This window comes from Arachis duranensis, chromosome 8 (assembly GCF_000817695.3).
Source record: "Arachis duranensis cultivar V14167 chromosome 8, aradu.V14167.gnm2.J7QH, whole genome shotgun sequence".
Taxonomy (NCBI): domain Eukaryota; kingdom Viridiplantae; phylum Streptophyta; class Magnoliopsida; order Fabales; family Fabaceae; genus Arachis; species Arachis duranensis.
This window is the reverse complement of record NC_029779.3, coordinates 38,383,429-38,392,319: the sequence shown is the minus strand read 5'-3', so window position 1 is coordinate 38,392,319 and position 8,891 is coordinate 38,383,429. Positions and strand designations below refer to the sequence as shown.

The 8,891-nt window shown below is 33.8% G+C and overlaps 1 protein-coding gene across 1 annotated transcript; it reads right to left on the bottom strand.

Annotated features, from left to right (window-relative positions):
• Nucleotides 1–239: 239 nt before the first annotated feature.
• LOC107462601 (phytosulfokine receptor 2) lies at nt 240–4,645 on the bottom strand. Its single transcript, XM_016081214.3, has one exon. It carries the CDS (start codon nt 3,512–3,514, stop codon nt 371–373), a length of 3,144 nt encoding a protein of 1,047 aa, XP_015936700.1. The 5' UTR covers nt 3,515–4,645; the 3' UTR covers nt 240–370.
• Between the last annotated feature and the right edge of the window lie 4,246 nt (nt 4,646–8,891).

Genomic DNA, 8,891 nt, shown 5'->3' with positions numbered 1-8,891 from the left:
TATAAAAATATAGAAGTTTACTGGTACGGCAAACCTTACAAAATTAGTAAGTAAGGTTCGCCGGGTGCAGCAAACTCAACCTAAATGAAAAAAAAAACGCATTCCAGAAATTAAAGTCTAATTAATTTTTGGGGGGAAATAAAGTTTTTTTTTATTTTAGAATAGAAAAAAAATCCTATATCAAGTATAATGAACTAAATGGCTTCAAAAGGGAAAAAAAAACCAAGGTAGTAGCTGTATTAAGAAACACTGCACCTTTCATATTACAACAAACTTGCTTTACAAAATGTATTGTGAATGATGATATTTTGATAACACCAACCAAAACCCAGATAACTAAAGGCATTACTTCAAGAAGTATATATAAAGATCACTGTTGAGGGACATCAAATCTTACACTATCAAGCCATGAAACAACTACTTCAATGCTAGGTCTCATCCTTGGATCTTGGTCTAGACATTTACATGCAATAGCAAGAACCTCCAAGAGCTGTTTCTCATGATCCTTGTGCCAAATTGCTGGATCAAAGATCTCTTGCTCCTTGTTCTCATATTTCATCTGAAACACCCAAGACACCAAGTTCCTGCAATTCTTCCCCTTGATGACTTCCACAGGCCTTCTACCCGTAAGAAGCTCGAGAAGAACCACGCCGAAGCTATAAACATCGCCCCGGAAGGTTGCCGTCAGTGTTTGACTATATTCTGGAGGAATGTACCCTAATGTCCCTACTAAATCTGTTGTGACATGAGTGTCGTAAGGTTGAAGTAGCCTTGAGAGACCGAAATCAGCCAAATGAGCTTCGAACTTGTCATCCAACAGTATGTTGCTGGATTTAACGTCACGGTGCACTATGTATGGTTCGCATCCCTTGTGCAAGTAAGCTAATCCGCGAGCTGCACCTTGCGCAATCTTGAGCCTCACGTCCCATTTTAGAGTCGAATTCCCGTCCACGCTTTCATGCAGCCAGTAATCCAAGCTTCCATTCTCTAAGTAAGAGTAAATTAGCAGCCTGTCATTGCCATGCTTACAATAACCTTTAAGTGAAACAAGGTTCTTGTGCTGAGCTCTTGAAAGGGCCTCTACTTCGGCTTGGAATTCTCGTTCCATCTGACCACAGTCCCCGGAGAGTCTCTTGACGGCGGCTTTTGTGCCATTCGGAAGATATGCCTTGTAAACAAGGCCAAACCCACCACAACCAACAATATTTGCTTGATTGAAATTGTTTGTGGATTTTAACAAATCCGCAACAGTTAGATCCTTGCAATCCGAATGAAACAGAACCAATTTCGAGGAAACAAGGGCTTCGGATAACCTGTGTGGCCTATTGCTGAGTTCCTCATCATAATTATCAACTGGCTTATCTTCCCTCTTTGACATCTTGAGCAGAATAATAGCAAGAAGCAGTGCAAGCCCTATCCCTATGCCAATCGTTAAGCCAAGTACATTAGCTCGTTTTCTCGAAGAACCAGAAGACGAATTGGGCTTTAAACTTGGGACATTTTTGCAGGGTAAATCAATGGATCCACAAAGCCCCAAGTTGCCCTCAAAGCTTGAACTAGGGAAGCTATAAAATTGTACTCCATCTGGAATTTTTCCTTGCAATCGATTATATGCCACACTGAACTTCGACAAGAATGTGAGGTTGTTAAATGATTCAGGGATTGATCCAACAAGGTCGTTGTAAGATAAATCCAACATTTCCAAGTTCTCCATCTCTGAGATAGTGCTAGGAATGGTACCAGAAATGTTATTCCTGCTCAAATCTAAGACATGAAGATCTTTCAAGTGACCGATTTCAGGCCATATACTTCCACTCAACATGTTATTGCTCAACAAAATTGATGGAGGGAAACTCGAGGCCTGGTTATATTGTAGTCCACTAGCACTCTTATTTCTCTTCACAAAGAGTGGAATGCCAGAGGATACCGTGAGATTCGGCCGGGTACAATTCGTCGACATGAGGCCCCTCAACTCTGTCAAGCTTTTCGGAATTCCTCCGGTCAGAGAATTGTTCGACAAATCCAAGTAGAACAAACTGTCCATGTGACCAATCCAAGAGGGAATACTACCATTCAAATTGTTCCAAGACAAATCAAGGACTCCCAATTTCCTGCAATTTGATATCCATGGAGGAATTTGGCCTTTAAGACCACAATTTCCGAATGCCAAAATCAAAAGGCTCTCGAATCCTAGCGTTACATTTTGCGGGATTTCCTCACCATGGAAATTCTTTGTGAAGATAAGAGTGGTGAGGTTTTTACACTGCTTCAGAACAGATAGAGCCCCGGATAAGTCAACTAAGCTGTTATTTGAGATAGACACAAAAGAAAGCATAGTGAGATTGGCATAACTTTCGGGAATTCGACCAGTTAGCCCATTCCTAGCAAGGCTTAAGACTTTCAATTCACGGCAATTGGACAACGAGTTCGGAAGGGATCCATTGAAGTGATTAGTAGCAAGATCAAGTGTGCTAAGATTAGACAAGCCAGTGAAATCAAGATCAATTTGACCAGACAAAGAGTTGTTCTTAAGATCAAGCACCTTAAGCTTTGAGCAAAAAGCCAAGGAAGAAGGCAATGGTCCAGTAAATGAATTGGCATGTGCTACCAATTGTTCTAGGTTCAAGAGGCTCTGAAACACATTCGGGAGCTCCCCGGAAAACCGGTTCCCCGAAACAACAAGAGCTGTTAGGCTAGAGAGCTTACTTAATTCCCTGCTTAACTGGCCAGAGAGATTGTTGGCTGAGACTGAGAATTGCTCCAATGCTGAAAATGAATACAATGAATCTGGAAGAGTGCCAGTGAATGAATTTGAATCCAAATGCAACTGTTGAAGAGATTTGGCGCAATTGTCCAAGCCTTCAAGACCACCAACAAGATGATTTGCAGATAAATCAAGGGTTTGAAGACCCTTTGAGGAACTGCAAATTCTGGAATTGAACCTGCCATTGAATGAATTGTTACTCATGTTGAGAGCAAGGAGCTGAGGAAACTCACCAAGCTTGAGCATGTCCTCATCAAATGAATTGCTGGAAATGTTCAACACTTGAATGGATTGCAAACCGGAAATCGCTGCTGAAACCGGTCCTGAAAGCATGTTATGGCTCAAATCAAGGATCCTCAGGAGCTTCAAATTGGAGAATTCCACAGGCAATCTACCTCCAAGATGGTTGAACGACAGATTCAGAAAAATTAGCTGATCTAGCTTTGATAAAGATGCTGGAATTGTACCATTGAGACCAATTCCAGGGAGGTTCAACTTAGTAACTCTGCTAGATGCTGCTCCACCACCACCACCAGTTACATTACCACAAATAACACCATACCACTTGCAGCAAGAAACATCATTAGACCATGATGTCATGAAATTGTTCTTTGTAAGGTTGCCTGCAAATTCCTTCAGTGCTGATGAATCAAGAGGGTCACATGATGATGATATGGCCTGCCATAGCAAGCAAGCCAACATACACCACTGCAGAATTATTGTCACTGACAAACATCTGAGAATCACCATTGCTGAAAACAATAACTTGATATGTGTATGCTAAAAAAAAAAATCAAAGGCTAAGCTTCCATACACATAGTGGTAGCTACTATCACTGGGAAAGTGAAGAAGGAACCTTTAATCACAGCTTCAAACAAAATTCATAATCCCCTCAAATTGAAGCAGCAAGCAGCTTGAAAAGGAAAGCACCAAACACCAACTTCCAAGTAAAATATTCAGATCACCAATCCCAACCAGAAATAACACCAAATCCCAAGAACAAAGAGATCTAAGACAGTAAAGATTGAAGGAGAAAACCCCAAAACCCCCCTTACACAACCTGAGAGGAAAATTTTAAAAACAGCACCTCCTCTTGGAGAAAGAGATAGGGGATGCTCAAATGAAGAAACTTATATCCCAAATCCCCAAAACCCCAAAGAAAATAGAATAGGGACCATATGGCAACAGCTTGTGAATGAAGCAATCAATAGTGCCCATTGAAAAAAAATAAAGTGAAGACAACAATCAATACCAACAACAACAAGAAAGGAGTATAGTTAGCCGGTGAGGTTGAGATCCCATTCAGTCCCTACATGAAAAAAAAATAGAAATTTAAGATCTTTGACCCAAAAATCAAAATCCCATGACTCAATATTTCTCAGAAACTCAACTCAACAATGACCTCTTCAAACACTTACACAAACCCCAGATAGCCCTTTCTCATAAAAAATGAAACCTTTGGTTACTTCTTGTGGCAGAAACCAGAAAAAGGTTTGAAATTTAAGCCCAGAGAGTTTGAATGAGAAGAATAAAGAAAAGGGGTAGAAAACAAAGAACAGTGGACTCTGAACCTAACCTCAGCAAACTTTCGTCAAACACCTCTGCTTCAGTTTCCAAACCAAAAACGTCATTTCTATATTCTCTCTCCTAAGATTGTGTTTTTGTTTTTTTAATTTTTAATTTTCTTTTTCTTTTTCAAAGGGGGTTATAGCTGTGTCTCTGAAATTCAACCCAAAACAGTGATAGATGATAGAATCTAGAGAGGAAGACAAAGATAGCAGAAACTTCAAATCAAGGAACAGTGGGTTTGGAAGAGAGAGATGGGAACGGGAGCACAAGTCTCGCATAGTGCAAGACAGAAAAGGAAAGTTCTTAATCTTTCGTGGGAATCTATAAACCTATAGTATTAAAAATTTCTTCTCCACTTATAAACAATTATATAATTACTATTTTTAAAATGGTGAGTGCGTAAATATTTGTATTGTTATTGTGGTGTTTTTGCCTTTCGATTTGGATCGATTTTGAGTCAAAAATTTATTCGACTTAAACACTAATTTTATTTATGGTACGATTTGAATTGAATTTACAGTTTTAAAAATTAAAAAATTAAATATATATAACAAGTTTCAACATCAAATTTTAAATAACTAACTATAGTAGTCACACAAAAAAATAACCTAACACTGATATAATAAGTTTTAATAATATCTTAAAAATTTAACAATAATATAATAATAGAAATAAAATTATAAATTAATTAATATAAATAAATAAATCACATTTTAAATATAGAATATTATTAAATAATAATAATACATGAATAATATAAAAATGTCTAACAAATTGAAGATGTTATAAGTATAATTGTAAATATAATAATATTATAGCACATTGTGTAGTTTGTATTGAATTGCATAGGTTATAAAAAGTAGATCCAAAATTCGATACAATCCAGTGATTTGCAAAAAATAAAATCTAATCAAATATAAATTAGTTCGGTTTTAATCGATTTTCGATTTAGTTTGAATTAGATAAGCAATTTAATTTTGATCGGTTTGAATTTGAACCCTAATTATTACAGTAATATAATATTTTTATATTGGTCATATTTGTATTTTTCTTGTTTATACTAGGGCAACAATGTTTTCTTCTCTTCTGTAAAAAAAAAAAAGAAAAAAAAAGCTTTTCTTATCTCAATAATAATATTATCAAAAATGTTAGAAATTTACAAAAATAATTTTTAAGAGTCTAATTATACATTTAAGCATTTTTTATCCAAGTCCAATAAAGTAGGTTCAAACTCAACAAAAATCACTTTTATTACATTCGCGTGTACACACGCGCGTTTCAATAACGCTTCTTCTTCTCCGTCTTTGTCTTCGTCTTCGTCTTCGCGTTCTTTCTTCTTCGTCTTCGCGTTCTTTCTTCTTTTTCGTGTTCCTTCTTCTTTTCTTCGCATGTTTTCTCTCAATCGTCATTCTTTTGTTGTTGCTGTTGTTGCTGTGTTTTTTTTCTTCTTTTAATTGAAGTTCATTTGAATCCAAAAATGAACCGAATTTGATTTAGATTTGGTGAATACTTAACAGTAATATCAAGTGAACTTGACTTAATTTACAAATGAACCGAATTCGATTCAGATTTGAAGAAGTGATAAACATTGAATTAGTAAGAAAAGCACAGTTCAATTCATTTCTACATGCAAATGAACTCAATTAAACTAAGAGATGAACCAATTTTTTTAAAGAATAACATATTTGATGAATACTTAAAAGTAATATCAAGTGAACCTAACTCAATTCATAAATAAACCGAATTCAATTCAGATTTAAACAAAAAATAATAAATATTCAATCAACAAAAAAAGCACATTTCAATTCATTTTCGTATCTAGATAGACTTTCATATGATTTTTCATTTACAGTATTGGACTAACGCTTTAATTAATTATTATCATTGGAAAAAAAATTTTGTTTAAATATTTGAAGTCCAGAAATTGACTATAATTACTTTTAATATAGAAGAATTATGTAATCTTATTAATTTACTTGGATAATAATTGTTTGGGATCAAAATTAGCTGGTAGTTTAAAAAATAGTAGAATTGTTCAATTTGTATGTAATATTTTTTTGGCAATACTGGACTAATAGTTAATCAGAAATATTATATTAGAATCGAATTTTTTAAGGAATAACAGATTTGGTGAATTCTTACTTAAAAGTAGTATCAAGTGAATCTAACTCAATTCACAAATAAACTAAATTCAATTCAGATTTGAACAAAATGTTAAAAATTACTTAAAAAATAAAAATTTTGGTCAATACTTATCAACAGCATCAAGTGAACTTCAATTAACACACAAATAAATCGAAATAAATTAAAAAATAAACCGAAATTATTTAATGATGGCATAAGAGAAAATCAGAACTAATAAAGATATTAGCAAAATGTTAGTGTTATTGGTGATGACGATAACGAAAAAAAAAAGAAGAAGACGCAACATTAGAGAACAAAAGGAGGAGAAGGAGGAGGAAGAGGAGGAGAAGAAGAAGGAAACGGAAAAGGAGAAAGAGCGCATAATTATTTAAAAAGTTGTTATAACAACTTGATTAGAGTTGATTAAGTATTTTGTTTGAATATAAAATTTTAATCTTTTAAGTATACGAAAAATATTTGACAAAATTTGACTTACAAATAAAAAAAGTTAAAGTTATCTTCACAATTATTTCTTAGAATTTAACTACGTAGACAAATTTTTTTATTTTCTCATAGTTCCTAATTATTATTTGATTTGTGATGATCAAATTAATTAGCTTTTTTTTTAATTTGTCTGTATGTTTAGAGTTTAATCCTAAATTAGGGATAATATAATAAAGTTTGAACTAGGATCATACATATTAATATTTGAAAAAAAATATAATTATTGTACAATAAAATATTTTAATTTTAACTTTATTTTATATTTTTGAAATGCTTATTATAAAAATAGGTTAATGCTATTTAATAAAATAATAATAAATTTTGTCTCATCTAGAATATATAAAAATTATATTACTGAATTAGTATTATTATAAAATAACATCGGGATTGGATTTGAATCACATACTTAAATTAATATATTTGGCCATATCTATTGATAAATTGCATAAATAAATTATTTTTCTTTAAGAATATGCTAAGTGAGTGAAAAAAGACTATTTTGGTATCTATCTACAAGGAAAAAAAAATTAGTTTTATGTCAGGTAAATTCACTACTGAAGCGATATATCTATTAAAAATGATGATAGAGAAGTATTGTAGTAATAAAAATGATCTACATATGATATTTATTAACTTGGAAAAAGCATACGATAGGGTGCTAAGGGAGATCTTATGGAATGTTTTAGAAAAGAAGACAGTAAGGATCGCATATATTCGTGCAATTAAAAATATGTATGATAAAATTACAACTAGTGTGAAAACTCAAGGTGGTGTGACAGAAGAATTTTTTATTGATTTAGGATTGCACTCGAGATCATCCTTAAGTCCATATCTTTTCATATTAGTCTTGGAAGTACTCACAGAGTATATCCAAGAGCATGTACCATGGTGCTTGCTCTTTGCCGATAATATCTAGGGGTGTTCATAGATCAAATTGTATTCGCAGATCCGCAGTAAATATCCGCATCCGATCCAAAAATTGCGGATACGATCCGATCCGCAGATCCGCAGATCCGCACAATAATAATTAATATATATATATATATATGTTTGGTATTATATTTACTTGTTTGTATATTTTAGTTAGTAATTATTATTCATATATTGTATTATTTTATTTTTGTTATTTAAAAAGAGTTTGATTAAAAATATTTTAGGAATAAATAAATTTAAAAGTATGAAAGAAATATTTTTATTGAATTTTTTTACATAGAAATATGATTAAAAAGAGAATGTTTAATTATGCGGATATATCCGATATCTGATCCGATCCGCACATTTGCAGATCGGATCGGATCCGGCACTAAAAAGCGCTGATATCATATCCGATCCGATCCGATCCGATAGAAATTGTGCGGATCGGATCGAATTTTCGACCATATCCGATCCGCTCCGATCTGCAGATACCCCTAATGATATCGTCCTTATCGGAGAGTCAAGGAAAGACATAAATAAGAAGTTGGAGTTATGGAGAGAAGCTCCAGAAGTGTATAGTCTACGCATAAGTCATAGTAAGACGGAATATATTGAATGTAAGTTCGACATGCGAAGGGAAAACCCTAATATAGAGGTGAAGATTGGAGATAACATCCTGTGAAAAGTTAAGAGTTTTAAGTATCTTGGGTGCATCATATAGGATAATTGAGAGATTGAACATGATGTAAATCATAGGATCCAAGTAGGTTGGTCAAAATGACGGAGTGCGTCTGATTTTATATGTGACAAAAAAGTTCCTTTAAAACTTAAAGGTAAATTCTATCGCAGTGCTATCGGACCGGGCATGCTAACTTTATGGTACAGAGTGTTGGCGACCACAGGGGAGCATGAACATAAGTTAAGTGTAGCAGAGATGAAGATGTTGAAATGGATGAGTAGTCATACACGATTGGATAAAATAAGAAATGAAGATATAAGTGAGAGAGTTGGAGTA

What these genes read in the sequence shown, in the direction of transcription:
- LOC107462601 (XM_016081214.3), bottom strand. Translation starts at nt 3,514, where the DNA reads ATGGTGATTCTCAGATGTTTGTCAGTGACAATAATTCTGCAGTGGTGT.